General features: G+C 34.7%; 4 protein-coding genes across 4 annotated transcripts; 1 reads left to right on the forward strand and 3 right to left on the reverse strand.

Annotated features, from left to right (window-relative positions):
• Positions 1 to 452: 452 nt before the first annotated feature.
• Positions 453 to 6,776, forward strand: LOC149692089 (uncharacterized). The gene is made up of 7 exons (XM_089867529.1): positions 453 to 555; positions 626 to 714; positions 796 to 890; positions 3,165 to 3,366; positions 4,997 to 5,209; positions 5,383 to 5,499; positions 6,237 to 6,776. The coding sequence occupies exons 1-7, from the start codon at positions 453 to 455 to the stop codon at positions 6,774 to 6,776; spliced, it is 1,359 nt and encodes a 452-aa protein (XP_089723655.1).
• A 29-nt stretch (positions 6,777 to 6,805) lies between these two features.
• On the reverse strand, positions 6,806 to 8,951 carry Snap29 (Synaptosomal-associated protein 29kDa). The gene is made up of 4 exons (XM_089867746.1): positions 8,587 to 8,951; positions 8,420 to 8,521; positions 8,014 to 8,356; positions 6,806 to 7,178 (listed from the first exon to the last, which is right to left on the reverse strand). Exons 1-4 carry the CDS (start codon positions 8,860 to 8,862, stop codon positions 7,012 to 7,014), a joined length of 888 nt encoding a protein of 295 aa, XP_089723872.1. The 5' UTR covers positions 8,863 to 8,951; the 3' UTR covers positions 6,806 to 7,011.
• Positions 8,952 to 9,089: 138 nt separating this feature from the next.
• Positions 9,090 to 14,003, reverse strand: LOC149692091 (dynein axonemal heavy chain 10-like). Its single transcript, XM_089867751.1, has 15 exons — positions 13,380 to 14,003; positions 13,105 to 13,314; positions 12,980 to 13,042; positions 12,705 to 12,917; positions 12,401 to 12,643; positions 11,864 to 12,346; positions 11,564 to 11,800; positions 10,921 to 11,499; positions 10,745 to 10,858; positions 10,513 to 10,647; positions 10,111 to 10,457; positions 9,729 to 10,050; positions 9,502 to 9,666; positions 9,253 to 9,420; positions 9,090 to 9,190 (listed from the first exon to the last, which is right to left on the reverse strand). The coding sequence occupies exons 1-15, from the start codon at positions 13,473 to 13,475 to the stop codon at positions 9,104 to 9,106; spliced, it is 3,462 nt and encodes a 1,153-aa protein (XP_089723877.1). The 5' UTR covers positions 13,476 to 14,003; the 3' UTR covers positions 9,090 to 9,103.
• Positions 14,004 to 14,128: 125 nt separating this feature from the next.
• On the reverse strand, positions 14,129 to 15,037 carry LOC149692092 (cytochrome c oxidase subunit 6A2, mitochondrial-like). Its single transcript, XM_089867752.1, has 3 exons — positions 14,866 to 15,037; positions 14,381 to 14,538; positions 14,129 to 14,313 (listed from the first exon to the last, which is right to left on the reverse strand). The coding sequence occupies exons 1-3, from the start codon at positions 14,957 to 14,959 to the stop codon at positions 14,233 to 14,235; spliced, it is 333 nt and encodes a 110-aa protein (XP_089723878.1). The 5' UTR covers positions 14,960 to 15,037; the 3' UTR covers positions 14,129 to 14,232.
• Between the last annotated feature and the right edge of the window lie 965 nt (positions 15,038 to 16,002).

The raw sequence follows: 16,002 nt of genomic DNA on the forward strand, positions 1-16,002 counted from the left end.
GAGACACCGACCAAGCCGAAAACCGCTTTTTATTCGAGGCTATAAACCTTTTTACGCTATCTTGTCAAATAAAATTTTATTTCGCAATACATCTACGCGTATTAAATTTCCCGATTACACCCTAAACAATCCTTTCTCTTCAATTTCCCTTTGCCATTTTTGGATTTTAATGCTTTGCATTGGAGAAATTTTACGAAAAAGTGATAAAATATAACATAATGGACCCTATGCAAAAAAGCGAATTTGAATAAAATTATGGTAATCTTCGATTAATCTCTCTAAATCCTACATTCCTAGACTTTCAGGAGTTTTGGCGGGAAAAAAAATGGCGCGAGCTTTTGGCGCGACAAAATAAAGCGCGAGCTTTTGGCGCGTTAACTATTTTCGCGCGAAATTTACTAGGCCTAGTAATTTCGTCCAAAAAGATTTAAAACGTTCACTTTGAGATCAAAATGTACTTTAATAAAGTTTACACATCATATTTACCACAATATCCCGATATTTCAGGTATTATTGAGTATGAAAACTTCACAGCGAGACGTTTTTATCGACCAGGTATTTAAAGTTTCTCATTATCATTATATTCGCGCGTTAATGTATTCCTTTCTTCAACTTCTCTTTCAAGATGAAGAATACGACGTGAAATCTCCAATGATTTGGATGAAAACTCAAATGAAGTTGAGGAACGAAAAAGTATTAGGGGAAATGAAAAAGGTATACGAGCAAAAACAAAAGGTTTTTTTGTTGTGGATAACGATAAGGTTCGTTTATATCTCAACTCTTTCCTCCATTTAGAAACGAGATCAAAATAGTTCAAAGAAGAAGGAGGAATTAATTAATGGTGGTAAATCCTTTCCCGAGAGATCCTTAGTCAAAGATAAAGGCCACGGGTAAGTGAAAAAAAGCTATTTCTAAAATCACGCTCGCGCAGTACGAGTATAGAGATTGAAAAACAATGCGCTGGTTGACTTTTAACAATGACGCCTTCTTCTGACATAGATTTTATTAAAAAGCGGGTGGGCTTTTTTGAAAATGAATATTAGCGAGAGGCGCGTCGAAAATACGCAATTACGATTCCCCATCTTTAATTCCTAAGCATTTGCTAAGGCCTTCTTTCTATTTTTGCCAAAAGCTAGGCCGAATCGAAGGTACGCGTAGATTAGTATCTTGTCATCCCGAACAATTATGGATCGTGATAAACGATCCCTTTAAATAAAATAAATACAATATCCCATGGCAAGCATATACGCTTCTGCACCCATACTCTATAGTATATCTTCACTTATGTCGATTTATCAAGTGTTTGGTTTCATTTTTGTATTATTTCGACGCTATAGGGGGTAATTTCCTCTTTAAAATTGATTGCAGACGGAGGTTTACAAAAGATTTATTAAAGAGAGGGTGAAATGTGGAATATTATTTAGATTTAACGATATTTTTAACGGCCACATCGCCATATTGAAATGGATTAAAACCGGCTGAGATGCACTTTGGAGTGTTTTTGATACTTAAACTGATACAGAAAGACTCGATCTAAATCGTACACGTTTCTTGTTTAACACTTAAAACGCGCTAAACCTGATAACGATAAAATATTTGGAACTCGCAAAAGAGATCAGAGTTCATTAGGTTTCAGTGGCCCTTTGAGATAATGAGATTAATGCGTTAGAGAACGTATATTTTCACGAATCACGGAAGGCCCCGGGTAGAACTACATTTACAGAAATTAAAAATAATATAAAAAAAACTTGCTAAGTTATTTCTCTCCTAAAATCATTATTGTTTTAGAGATAATTAAATGGTCCGCGCCCTAAACTGAATGAATAACCGTTTAAAGCATTTTAACGACTTTATTGCTTCGTTGTTATCACGATCAAAGTGCGACAGAATTTTTCAAAAGATTTCCGACAGCGTATTTCACGGGTGCCTTATCATATTGTGTCACTTTAAAAAAAAATAAAGAAAAGATGAAAACCTTTCTTTATAAGCGTAAAAAATTGACAAAAGAATAATATCCGAATATCGGTTTTGACATCTCATTTCCGCTATTGTCGTAATAGACCATTTTTTTTTATCTAAAAACTTTTCCATCAACCAACTCGGAGCGCATCAACCGAGCGGAAGTTAAGAATTCTCGGTTGGGGGTTTTTAACATCGAGTAACCCTCAAACGAAGTTTATAATATAGACTATTACGGTGGAATCTAAGCCCGTGATGCGTCTCACGTGCCAGAACAATAAAATTAACACATTTGGCAAAGAGTAAACGAAAGCGGGGAAGATACAACGCGTATCTTCCATTCAAAAGGTCTCTTTTGCAATCCTGTGTCTCATACGTACGCTACCATAAGGTTATAAGATATGTTCCCTAAGTATAACGACACTACCTAGGCCTATATACTTCGCTATACTAGAGGCTTACAGCTCGAGCTAGTTCGAGAACGACAAGCGAGAATTGAAGTCCTACACTCGGTTCTGCAGTCCACCATCTTCCTATGCCTTTGACAGCGAATCACTAGGCGTCGCTTTACCTCGAATCTATGACCTACGTCACTTCATGACAAGCTCCAGTTTGTAACCAGTGACAAACTTATGGAGGAACATATCTTACATACTTATGATACGCCTTGAATCATTTTGTATGAATAATTCCGAGCATTTATCGTTCAAAACGAATGTAAAGGAAGAAAGAAAAAAAAAGGTCGAAAAACAGACGAATACAATTACTTTAAAACCGCCCATTTCCCTAAATTTTACGCCGAATAATTGCTAGTTGTTTTAAATAAAAAAAAAATAACAATCAAAATGAGGGAAATAACAATATTCCTGAATCCTGAGAGATTATCATATTTTGAGGGATGTTACCTTCCTACATCGACAAGCGACAACAACAAAGTAGAAATCCCCTCACGCTTCGGTGACTTTGGGTTATTTCGATCGAGTTTTACTGTTTAAGCGATGAAAATTTATGAAAAGTGCTTTCCCCTGAGTTGGCCAAGCGAAACTAAATGCCGCCTAACCCCGTGGGACTTAAAAAAAAATATTGTTTAAAATTATCTAATAGCCTGCGGAATTAAATTATTTCTTACCGCCAGCCAGCGGGTAATGGAAAGGGGTGTAAAAGTTTAACTGACGTAAAAATACGCGAATTTTTGATCGAAGTAGGAAACAATCACGTAGAGAGCGAGACGATCACCAAGGCGGTCCTCACCGCTGCTGTTGCAACCATTGGGATTCGGAAAACTCCAATTATTGTTGTCGGAATTGGATATCTCCAAATATCGCGAGATGGAGGCTACCCCTGGAATTTTATTGCTACGATTATTACGATATCAACTGGAACGGATCACGACGTCGACGTGATGGGGTAAAAAATTGTACTAAGTGACACACGGAATTTGCTCTGTTGTCAAACCTACTCTGAACTTGAACACACTACAGCTTCGATATATTTTTATCTTAATTGCAATTGCATTTTTTTTTCACCACGAATTTTGCAGAATTATAAATCGTTTGAGGGGTTTGAAAAGCAAAGTGATGTGTGTGAAAATATTTGGCGATACATCCCATCATAAGTTTATAAGATATGTTCCATAAGTATGATACTTCCTATGAGACTTACTGAGAGCTAGTTCTGTGCTAAACCTTTGACAGCACCTCGCCAGGCGTCGCTTTACCTCGAATCTATGACCTACGTCACTTCATTCATGACTAGCTCTCTGAGTAACCAGTGACAAACTTATGGAACATATCTTATGAACGTTGTGACTGACATTTGCTACGATAAACCTTGATGTAAAGTGGGTTTTATAATAAAAGCAAATTCCGAGTGAAAACCGTAACCGAGTTTAAATTGATCTCAAAGTCATCTAAAGAGTCATTTTCAACTCGGGGTACGAAAAAGAAATACTAAATTTTCTGTGTAGAGGCCCATGGGGGTTAAAAAAGAGGAAACGTAAAATAATTTTAGTAATTTATTTCGAAGGGTTTCTCAGCTGCTTTTTCCTAGGATCTTTTTAAATTGCAAAACCACACTTTTTTATCTTCTTAATAAAAACTTTTTTCCTTCTCCCTCTTTTTCTTTCGCTCGGCTTCATTGAATAATTCAGGAGAATATTCTTTCTTTTCACGCGAATGAGGCACCTCCGATTTTTATAAATCTCTTTAACATTATTCGTGAAACTCCTCAGCTTTTATTTTTATTTTAAAAAGGGAAAAGAAAAGAAGATGGTGAAAAAGACCCATTTTTTTCGGTAATTAACTCTAATTAAATTCCCCCCTAATGGGAAATTTATTTTATATGATCCAAGATGTTAATTTATATATATATATATATTTCCCCGGCGTATATTTTATTATCGATAATATATAACGATTATACGCCGTAAAAATTGAGGTTTACCTTATGTTTTTATTTTTTTCATGAAAGTTTTCTTTCAAAGTAAATCAACGGATGTAAATAGTTCCGAACTTTCTGGGTTTTGTATGAAAATTTGATTTCGCCTAAAGGTCTCTTCAGACGAAACAACTTTTTGACTCATTTAGTTGAGTAACTAGCTGGGTCGTTGAACAAGATGACTTTTATTGGTGAAATTTATACGAATTTCAAAAATCAAGGTTGTTATTTCATCTCTAATTTTTATCGCAAATACTTCACACTTTTGCTTAACATCTGACAAACCAATTTCATACTATCACGATTCATGACAAATCCCCTCCAATCTTCGAATTAAAATTGACAGAGGGTGTCAATATTTCTTAATTATCTTTATATATAAAAACAATGTTTAATGACACTTTCTTTCTTACCATCAATCCAAAATAATGAAAAGTAAAAATTATTATTATTCGATACCTGTTTCTTAGCTTTATCTGCAATTATAATCTTCAAAAAAAAAATTTGAAATTGTAAGAATCGCGGTTTCTTTCTTTCTATCTTGATTACAACGTTACAAGATTAATATATTATTTCTTTTTTTCTTTCTATCCCATTTAAGCATTATGTTAATCATTATTACGGGTGCCTTAACAAGACTAACGCCCAAAGAGATCGTAAGATTCGTAGCGGCAGTAACAAGAGAACAGTTAATCAACATTCCAAATCCGTATTCCAAAGAGATAATTATAATCCTGTGACATTGGAGGCCGCCGTCGAAGCCGCCTCGAAAAAACGCGAAAGACACGACGTAAAATGTCGCGGATTGATTACTGTAAGCTTTAATTATTAATTTCAACAGCTGTTGAAATATCCACATTATACCTTAATCGTTTCCGGTTACTAGCGTTTAACCCTTTCCGTTTCCCCAAGTTCAAATACTACTAAATACTTGAAGCAATGTTTTAATTTGATTTCGTAAGATGTATTTAATTTTTTAAATTGAAGGTTTCTAAATCGGATGGGAACGCCGAGACACAGGTACTACCATCTGTCACCAGCGTAGCCCGATCACAATGCGTAAATAAATGCAATAAGGGATTGGATGAAAACTTGACAGAGAGGGTAAGAAAGTGACATGAAGTGTTTATTCGCCAACCAATAGAGAGCGGACAAAGGGGTGAAAATCTCACCTACTAAACGTCAGTCTCCTCTCTTAGCCAATAGACCATTTCAATGTAAATAAGAGAGTAAGACAGGGCCGTAAAACTCTGCCCTCCATCTCGCGTTTTGGCTACTGAACTGTAGTCTTTTTGTATCATGAGAGTGTTCATAGACGGCAATGTATCAACCCCATTGTATGTCCCTACCCCCCTTTTAAGTCGAAAAGGTCTATTGGTTTATTCCCCTAGTATAGTCTTCCAATGTCTACAAGTCTCCGGCATTTTAAGCCTTATCTTCACTCCCCCACGGTACAGACCTTGATATGGGGTTAGGAACACAGAACCAAGGACGGAACATTGGTTATGTGAATCCAAAGACGTTAAACAGGGCTTCAAAGTTACCAGTCCCTTTGTTTGAAACCATACCTAACTTCTTTGGATTTACATGCAGGATGTCACGTCGTCAGAAAACAAGGTGGTCAAACACCACTTTATTTTACCCCTCGACTATAGCGAGGGGTTAATCACTATCTGCGTAATCTGCGTACAAGCTGCTCAAAATTATTACGCAATTTAGACGTAATGGCCCTTAATTTTCTTCCTGTAATCCGCGCAATAAAGATTACTACCTAATCGTAATGGTGTACAGGAAGTGATCTGCCCCTCGCCTATATTGCTTATAAATATTTCCTTAAGTAGGGTTTAGACGGATTGCGTGACGCTAAATTTAACACGGACGAATTTCGCGACGTTGAGCAACTCGAAGAAAGAGAAAACGATTCTTCTACAGAAGAAACTAGTCTTAACGGGCCTCCCGTGAAGTTTTACAACGACCCCTACGACTTGAGAGAACAACGCGAGATAATAAGATTGCTAAGAGAGAGTGACAACCATCATGAATTGAGAATGAATTTCGCTAGAGATAAGAAAGCTTCGGCAGCCCTTTCTAACCCTAATCAGACAGTCAACAATAATAATTCCCCTACTTACTCCACCGATGACTCACTCGCAGTATCGCCTGAAGTAAAGATCATAATGGCGCATACTAATATGGCGAATTTGAATGATAACGCTGGGAAGCCATTACCAATAAGTCCTGAAAAACGTAGGCCTAACAACAATAATGTTAAGGGGATAGATTTGATGAACAAAATTACTTTAGCAATGAAAGACAACGTCATTGTGATAAATAAAAGTCCTGGGAAAACTGTAACTGTCATATTTGATGACGAAATTTGAATTTTATGAGGCCAGTCAAACAAAAATGGTTCACAAATTTGAAATTTTTATTAGTGGTTGGTAATATGATATAACTTTGGTATTTTTCTTTATTTCTTTTGCGGAAATAAGAAATAAAATAAAAATTTAATACTATTTGTTAACAGAACACACGTAATAAACTATATATATATATGTATAATATTTATATAAGATCCCTTAAATTTTCGTTTTTTTAGAGAAATGTCACTTTCTATTATTTTTTTAGTATGTGACCAATTTGCCGGTTTTGATGTTTGATAGTTATTTCAGCTCTTTCAGTTTTATCCGCTAAACGTTCTAACATGTCATTCTGATCCTCAATTTCCTCACCTAATCCTAGTGCTAAATGTTTTAGACGACTTAAACCAGCCCCCATTTCACCTGAAAAATCCATATGAATAAATGAGTATTAACACTAAGCACCGGGAAAGAGTTCTCTTTATGAATGACCCCACCACCAACGAAAAAAGATTTCTTTATGGAAGACCCCATAACAAACCACTAACTAGCGCCGAAAGAAATGTTTTCTTTATGGATGACCCCCCCCCCCCCCCGGGAAAAAACCACAAATTAGAGCCCCCCCCCTAAAAACGTTTCTTTATGGAAAGCCCCTATAACAAACCACTAACTAGCGCCAAAAAAGTGTTTTCTTTGTGGATGGCCCCCCAGAAAAACAACAAATTAAACCCCAGCAGACATAGAAATAAGGATATTTTTTAAACTAGTCCTTGGGACCAGTGACCCCCCCTAGTGTCCCAAATAATAAACTGGTCTCCGGAGTGGTCCCAGCCTTTGTTCTCCTATCGATTTGCAATTAATAAACTGGTCCCGAGGACCAGTAACCCCCACTTTTTGAATTAAAAAACTAGTCCAAGCAATTAATAAACTGGTTTTGGACCAGTGGATGTGTGCTATTTCTAAGTCTGAACCCCAGCCCAACACTAAAGCTTCCTTTGTGGAAAACCCCCATAACAAACCACTAACTAGCGCCAAAACAACAAATAAAAAAAATTTCTCTTCATGGATGACCCCCGGAAAACAAATTATAGATAGCCCCCAACAAGCTTTCTTTATGGAAGACCCCCGTAACAAACAACTAACTAGCGCCAAAAATAGGTGAAAAACCAAAGGATGTGGAAAATTTTGGAACTATGCATGAGAAAGAGAGCTTTATACCCTTTCAAGGGACTCTCAATGCTTTGTTAATAATAATTACCTAGGTTTTCATCCAGTTTTTGCTCAATAAGAGCAGATTGACTTCTATATCCCATATCAAGACTAGTACGACCAGATCCTCCATACATAAATTTTTCATCTTCATCATCATCATCATCATCCACCTCTTTAAAACCAGAAGTATCCAAACCACGCGCTTTCAAAGCAGGGTGACTATATCCCTGTCTTGCTGCAAGTTCCGTTTCTTCTTTAGACATAGTAACGGCACTCTGTAGTTTACTAGAAGCTGGAGATTCGGGTTTCTCAAATGCTGACATGGGTTTGGTAGCATCAGTTTCTGGAGTAGCACCCGTAAAGTAACTCTTAATTCCTCCAAAAATACTCTGGAAACGTCAAAGAAGCCAGGTTATAATCTAAAAAGTATCTTATAGTGTAACATTACATACTTTCATGACGTTCAGATGTTTTTGGCTTGATCTAAGCATTCCGTTTACTTCATCGACTTTATATTCTGTGTTTCTTAACTGTTCTCTTTGTCTCATGAGTTCCTAAACATCGGTAAACAACATTTAGAGACCTTGATAGGAAAGAAGCCAATGCTAACCAAACTCACTTCAGCTGTTTGAATACCGATCTGTTCCGATTCATAAACTAATCCCAATGATTTATTGGTGCTCATAAGTGTTCTTTCTTCAATTTGTCTTCGTTCTTCTAGAAGTTGTCGACGTTTCTGCTCCCATTCTTGATTAGGCTTATCATTTCCTAGCATATAACCACTGCTTCCTTGTTGCGGATGATTTAAAAAGTCAAAATCATCAACTTCTTTATTATCATCGTCGTCTAGGAAAGGGTTGTAAGGTTTCTGAGGTTTGGAATTATAATTATTCATCTTGGGAAAACGCTTTAATTTGAGCAACTAAATTTAGAACACCTCCGCCATCGACATCAACAACACAATTGATTTATTTTGCCTTGATTCATTGTCATTTATTTCGTCACCAGGTGGCGATACAATACAGTGATACATTTTTGGCGCGCTTCATGACTCAATAATGAAGCGCACAATTATATAAAAGGTTTTATCACAAACAATCTATTTACAATACTAATAAATATTTAAAAATAACGCTTTACGAACTGATTTCACTACGAAATTTTAGTATTTGTTGCCATAAATCGGAAACTTTGCGTAGTCTAGCCAAACTTTCTTTGTTAACCTAGTAATTCATTGTTAACACCCATATATTAGAATAAAAACACTCTCATCATCAATATTTACTTGACTAACCCCAATTTTAAATTGAGATAAAACTTGATATTTTTCCTCGTAATCTTTAACGGCGTTATCTACTTTTCCAATCATACCTGATACAGATTTGATAGTTTCGGTGATAATTTCTAAATTATCTTCAGAATCTCCGCTTGTGTTTAAGTTTTTATTTATTTCCTGTTAGACGGGGTAATTTAAAAATAAAATTTATGTAGATTCCGAAGTGTAGATAGATGAAATAATGATAAATTGGTATACTTTTAATTGGGCGTAAAGGGTGGATATATTTACTTCCAATTCATCATACAGAACAAAGCCCAATTCTTTTATCCATTTATTTATTAGTATTTTTGTTTCTTTTAAAAAACTTTCAAGAGAAAGCGTTAGACAACCAAATTGTTGTTTTGATTCGATTTCTTGAAGCTATATTGTTGTTGTTTATTAAGAGAGATAAGAGTAAACTTTTGAAGGCAATAATACAATACCTTATTTTTGAGTGAAGTAAAGAATTGGAAATTTTTGTAGTACGCTGATCTGGAGGCATCCTTGGAAAATTGTTGACTTTTTGCAGTTGAATCAAGAACCCATAAAAATTTAAACATTTCTAATTTTTTAACCGATTGCTCAATAGATACTAAATTAACACACAGAGCCCTTTCAATATTATTGCACATTGTTATAATCTCTTGATCTTGAGATATGTCAGTAAAAAATGAGAATAATGTCGAAATTTCATCCAAATTTTCTTCGGACATTTCGTGAACCGTAATGCACATTCCATTCAACCATCGTGAAAAGTTTTCTGTGCTGAAAATAGATAATTGTTTTAGTAAATTTCGGTTTTATCTTGGTTGAAATTAAATGCACCTTTTAACAATAGCCACAACTGTAAATAAAACGGATCGCAAAATATCAGCTAGATCCGGTTCAAAATAAATCTCCTTGTTCTTCAAGACCAATTTAACTTGAAAGACATCCTTATTTGACGAGATTAGGGTTAGGACATTTGAAAGATTGGTCTTAACCATCTGAAGTAACTCTCTCAAAATAATTTCTTCCCAATGATGGTAAAAGTTCTTAAGTTCTTTACAACACCCAGTTTCGCTTTTGTGAATCAAATTTTCCAATTTAATCAAAGAATACGATATGCTTCTATAATTCTTCAACAAATGGTCAACAACTCGCTTATTTTCGAGCTGTCTCTCAGCTAAAGTCTAAAAATAATATTATAACTTCATGAATTTCAAGTTAATCGTTTAATTAATTCACCTTATAAATCGGAAAAGTCTTAGAATCATCCTTATTTTGAATCAAATTAGCAGTTTTGAAGGCACTACAGCTATTTTCCAAATCTAGCAAAACTTTTCGAAGTTTATCTACGATAACTGAAGTTGAATCTATCGCCTACGGAAGTTGATTGAATATTTTAATTTACACTACATTACTTAATTAATTCTAAAGGGTTCCAGAAGTTACCCCTTTGAAATAAAATATAACAAACCAAGTTAAGTTCTTTTATATAATCCGGTATTGAAATGGAACACCATGTCATATTTTTACAACCAACTTTGATCACATGTTCAATTCCCTTGAAAATAGGCAGCACGACTTCAGCCTTAAATTAATTAAAATTAATCCAATTACTAATTAGCTCTTAATCTGGCAGCTAATATCTACTTTTTCTTCGGGGAAATACGAGATCATCTCGGAATATTTTCGTAGAAGTTCCCTCAATTCATTTTCATAGCATAAAACTTCGCTTTCTAACAAATAAACAGTTTGAAGTGGTTCCGAAAGAGGAAATCCTAAATTCCGAACGTTTCTCGCTTCGAACATAATTTCTTTCAGTTGCACGGGATAATTAACTTGAATAAACATATTTTGACTGAGAATAACTTCCTTTAACAATGTACTCTCTCTCAAGATTGATGTATCAACCTGATCCCGTTCAAATTGAATAAACAAATTTTGACTGAACATTTTGGGTAGATTATTTTCAGCCTGTTTCTGCCATTGATTAATTCTTTCAATTTTAATCGCGTTCAAATTTGACAGAACTGATTCGGTATGGGATTTAACATTAATCCATTTTGGCGAATTTTGAACTTCTTTTGATAATGAGAGCTGTTTATGACCGTTTTCAATTAAATTAATGATACTACTAAGCCAGTAAAGATAACTTGTCAAATCTGGAAGGTGTTTTCGCGAAAAATAGTCGATAGGTTGATTTTGAACTAAGTTTTGAAGGTAAGACACCTGAAATATGTTAAAGTTTATCTTAAACTTAAAAGATAGATAAAAAAGGCAACTAAATATGAACCTCATTCATAAATGCGTTTAAAAGGCCGATATATCCTGTAGTTTCATTTCCGTACAGACTATCAGTTCGCAATCTTTGTACGACTAATAAAGACTTATCCAAATTTACTTCACTCTCAGGAACCACAGTTTCCAACTTCCCTAAACCTAATTTTGTATTATTTAACTGATTATTTATCTTGCGAAAATTCTTCTCCCACGTATCTTTATAGTACAGATCAAATATATCATATTCCAACTGAAAAATTTTCTACTTCTTACTAAACTTCAAATGCAAATTTCACCTTTACAATTTTCTTACATCAAAAATGGGTTGTAAAAGTTCATTTCTAGACTCCATCAACTTCTCCTCATTTCCTTGCACCACATTAACATCATCAGATATTTGAATAACGTCTATAGCTAATTTTAGAAAAGATTCTAAATCTTGGAAAACCCTCATAACATGATCAGTTGGTAAAACTGGAAAAATATCCGTTAAATCCGGAGTTGAACTCTGGGAATGGCTCCTGTTTTTTGATAATTCTAAAGCTGTCTTCCAACACCGCAAGAATTCAATGCCTTGCGCGAGATTTTTTAAAATCTTTTGGTTTGGTGTTTTGGGGATATTTTTGAAGTCTAAATGCTTTAGAGCTTCATGGCTTATATGGAGATTAACAACATTGAAAAGATAACCAAATGTAGCGATGGAATTGTATTCCCTCGAAATTGACCAAATTAATTGAAAATTTTCAACAGCAACTATCATGGCTTTGTCGTAATATTTTTCAGTGACTTTGCAGCCCTGTAACCAATAACTGTTATAAAAGTAATTAACGTTTTGACTAATTGATCTTACATCGAGGGTTCGTTTTAAAAGGAGCAAAATGTTAACAGTTTGTTCCTGTTTCTCCACCATTCCTTCAATTTCAAACGTAAGTTTCTCATATTCTTCAATTACTTCAATAAGGCCTTCAATTTTAATTTTGTCCAAAGTCAGTTTAAGAATTTCGTTTTGAAGTTGTTCTGATAAATAGTTCGTTTCCTCTAATTGTTTTTTCCAAAACGATACCAACTCTTCAAAATTATCCATTGTTGTATTCTGCATTTAATAATCCTAAAATTAAATCAATTCTCAACTAATTAATACAGTGAAACCATACTAATTTAGACAAAACATCTATTGTATTTGTTAATTTTGCATTCCATCCGCTTATCATTTCTTCCCACTGTTTTAAATCATAATCCTCAGTTAAATCGACTTTTACAATGTCGTATAATTCATCAGAACAAGTTGGATAAGACGTTGGCATTGCATTTATGTATTTTATGAAATTTTTAACGTTGAATCTAGTAGTTTCTAATAAATATTCATCCTAGAAAACTTTACCAATCATTTCTACCATTAAATTTACGACTTTTTTTAAATAATAAATACTTCAGTTAAACTATTTTGCGATAGAGGAAGTGGTTTGATTCTGTCAATAAGTGGTCCATAAACCTGAGACAGATTGAAACAACTCAGTTTTTAATTTTGGATTTTGAAAAAATCCCGTTTTTTACCAATGACGCCACTTTTTGCAAAGATAGCAATCCTTCACCATTTAACACACCAAACTCGAAGAAATTCACCAAATCCAATTCTTCGCTTATACATTCCGTTACATTATCCAAAGCAATGAAGTACATAACACTTTGTTCAATTGCGTCCCTCGGAAAATCATTCAAGGATGCGTAAAGCACAGTTTTCATTACAAGTTGTTTGATTATTTTCTAAGGAAGATTAAACAATAAAACTTGCCAAATTAAAATAAACAAATTAAATGAAAAAAAGATACTTTTTTAGAATCTTCAACTGGAGCTTCATCTTCCGCACTTTCCTCTTCTTCATGTGGACTACTATCAATTTCGCTGAAGTCTAATAAAACCCTCATTATGGTTCATTTAATTCCAACAAAAATGTGTATAATACACAAGTACCCTGTCCAGTAGAAGTTGCGTAAGATATGTATGTACTAGCTAAATCCTCTTCATAAGAAGAGACAGGAGTGCCTGTTTTAAGTGTGACTATTTCTTCATCGGAATCACTCTCTGCTAATGAAATACCCTCAACTTCTTCCTCCTCATCTTCTACCTCATCATCTTTTTAAAGACGTTTACATGAAATATTACAACAGCGAAAAAACTATAACTATAGAACCAAGTATGCATTGCTTACAACTTGATTCAGTTTCAACATCAATTTCCTCCTCTTGTTGTAGACAATAAAAGATGAGCACTTTATCCTGAATAGTATAATCAGGCATTTGACTCGCGGTAAGGACCACATTAGTAAAGTTGCTCAAAATTTCGCTGTTGTTTTTTATAAAATCATCAAAAACTTGGGGCTGAATACATAATCCGTTGCAAATAACATCTCTAAACCATTTAACTATAACTGCTTCCATTTTATAATGCGAATAAGAACCAGAAACTTCAGCTCAAAACCATCAGAAGGATTGTAACCATGACAACCCAATTATAAATAAAACTAAGAACTCCCCTCTTTACCTCCCAACACAATTATTGATTTTTTGACACTGCTATATAAATTATCTTGTTTTTATTTTATACTTTAGTATTTTTACACACATTTTAAGAACAATTATACCGAACTTTCAATGTAAATTCTACAACACATAATTTTACAATTTATTCTTCATAACCATCTGGCAAAGCGTTAACTTTCTTGTTATGCATCAAACTATGGTTTCCATCACCCCATGGGAAGGGCTATATTAAAAAAACACGACGATTTTACACAAAAGTTAACAGATTACGCCAAAGAAGGATATATTACCTTTGTACGAACTCTCATGTGTTCATAGGGAACAAATTCTGGTCTATGGAAATGAGCCAAATGCTCTTTTTCAGCTAAACCAGCATTAACCATGCAAACTAAAACAGCTGGGATGGCTACGAAATACGTTAGGTTTTTCCACATCTTAAGACTTTCTCCTACATAACAGAAACAACAAGAACAATGGATTAATAACCTACAATCTAAATGTTTTTCAAACATTAACCAATAAACCCAGCCGCTATGAACTTATTCACTGTTTGGAGCTTCTTATAACAATTTAAGTATGCCGATTTTGGATTAAACATAACTGGCTAACCAGAATTATAATATCTAAAGTAACTTCAGTTTTCAGAATATTTGGTGCGGGTGGTGGTCTACTTAATTTGACCTCTTACTTCCCATCTCAAGTTTTCAACCTCAAGGGCACAGAATGACCAAGGCTTAGCAGTTATTGCTATTAAATTTTATTATAATAAAATTACCAGTAGCATGTCCATGTCCTCCAGATGAACCAGCTTTGGCAGATAATTGTCTTGAGGAAATATTAAAAATCCTTACAAACTTTGAGACCATCATTTTGCAAAGTGTTCAGAACAAATTCGACCTTTACTGAGTCTGTAACCCGTACTCTAAATTTTTATGCAGTACCTGTAAATCGTCTGCCTATAAGTAGCCCCCTTGAGCTTGCGATTCCTGGATGTAAGCTGCTGGATACTTCCTTTATCACTTTATAGTCTCATAGAGCGAGAAGTTGGCGTTTACAAGCGCGAGATCGAGTGGGCTACAGCTCCTTCTTGTTTGATTTAGCTCAAAGACCGTTTTGCCATCTATCGATAATATTGTGCGCGAAATTCAAACTTGCTGAAGCGGTGACATTTTCTTTTTCAAAAGTGTTGAACTAAATTTTAATGGATAACTTTTAAACTTCTTAAGATAATTTAATTTGTATAAACTGCATTTATATGTTTTAGATTCCTATAGATAAATCTAAAGTTGTTCGATTACAAAGTACAAAGTATTAAATATTGATCTAGAGAAGGGAAAATTGATTTAAGCCTCCGGAGAAAAGAGGCAGATATTTTTTCAACGCTTTTCTTAAGAAGCATATTACCTTTCTTGGCTTACTAAGAAATACTAAAAATAGCGTCATAAATTAGAAAAAATGTCAGTGATGGAGCAAGTGAGTACGGCGTAAGCCTTTTTTTGTTTACCCAATACTGGATGAATAAAGCGATATTGAAAGAACCTGACGGGCTTCTTGTACAAAAAAGTAGAAAAAAAGAGGCGCTCGGTTTAACCTAGAAGCCAGGCTCAATCAGTCAAAGCCACCACGGGAGGTATTAAATTGAGAACTGCCTTTAAGCCTTTCCGTTTTGCATAGAATGTAGTCACCCAATAGGAGTTATAGCCAAGAATAATGAAAAAAAAAAAAAAGTATAACAGCCCCTTCTCAATATCTTAGATTCCTTTTTTGCTATCAACGAGGGAAAATAGGATTATATACACACCACCTTTCGGGTGAAAAAGGCGCAAACTCCGGGCGCGCACATGGTTTCTACCTTCTCCGTCGTCATGGGAACGCACCCTTCCCGAAGCTTCCTCCGTTTTCCGTCCGGTCA

Source organism: Phalangium opilio, unplaced genomic scaffold (assembly GCF_054372755.1).
Source record: "Phalangium opilio isolate 3A_F unplaced genomic scaffold, DU_Popi_V2 ptg000024l_1, whole genome shotgun sequence".
Classification (NCBI taxonomy): domain Eukaryota; kingdom Metazoa; phylum Arthropoda; class Arachnida; order Opiliones; family Phalangiidae; genus Phalangium; species Phalangium opilio.

Bases quoted from the DNA above. Each gene is read 5' to 3' on its own strand.
- LOC149692091 (XM_089867751.1), bottom strand. From the start codon at position 13,475: ATGAGGGTTTTATTAGACTTCAGCGAAATTGATAGTAGTCCACATGAA. The intron at 10,458-10,512 runs GTGAATTAATTA...TATTATTTTTAG, and splicing joins AGACTTTTCCGATTTATAAG to ACTTTAGCTGAGAGACAGCT. The intron at 9,667-9,728 runs GTATTGTATTAT...ACAACAATATAG, and splicing joins TTACTTCACTCAAAAATAAG to CTTCAAGAAATCGAATCAAA.
- LOC149692089 (XM_089867529.1), top strand. From the start codon at position 453: ATGTACTTTAATAAAGTTTACACATCATATTTACCACAATATCCCGAT. The intron at 715-795 runs GTATACGAGCAA...TCCTCCATTTAG, and splicing joins TATTAGGGGAAATGAAAAAG to AAACGAGATCAAAATAGTTC. The intron at 3,367-4,996 runs GTAAAAAATTGT...ATCCCATTTAAG, and splicing joins CACGACGTCGACGTGATGGG to CATTATGTTAATCATTATTA.
- Snap29 (XM_089867746.1), bottom strand. From the start codon at position 8,862: ATGAATAATTATAATTCCAAACCTCAGAAACCTTACAACCCTTTCCTA. The intron at 8,357-8,419 runs GTATGTAATGTT...TGACGTTTCCAG, and splicing joins AACATCTGAACGTCATGAAA to AGTATTTTTGGAGGAATTAA. The intron at 7,179-8,013 runs GTAATTATTATT...TGGATTTTTCAG, and splicing joins AAAACTGGATGAAAACCTAG to GTGAAATGGGGGCTGGTTTA.
- LOC149692092 (XM_089867752.1), bottom strand. From the start codon at position 14,959: ATGATGGTCTCAAAGTTTGTAAGGATTTTTAATATTTCCTCAAGACAA. The intron at 14,539-14,865 runs GTAATTTTATTA...TCTGTTATGTAG, and splicing joins AGGACATGGACATGCTACTG to GAGAAAGTCTTAAGATGTGG. The intron at 14,314-14,380 runs GTAATATATCCT...TTTTTAATATAG, and splicing joins ACATGAGAGTTCGTACAAAG to CCCTTCCCATGGGGTGATGG.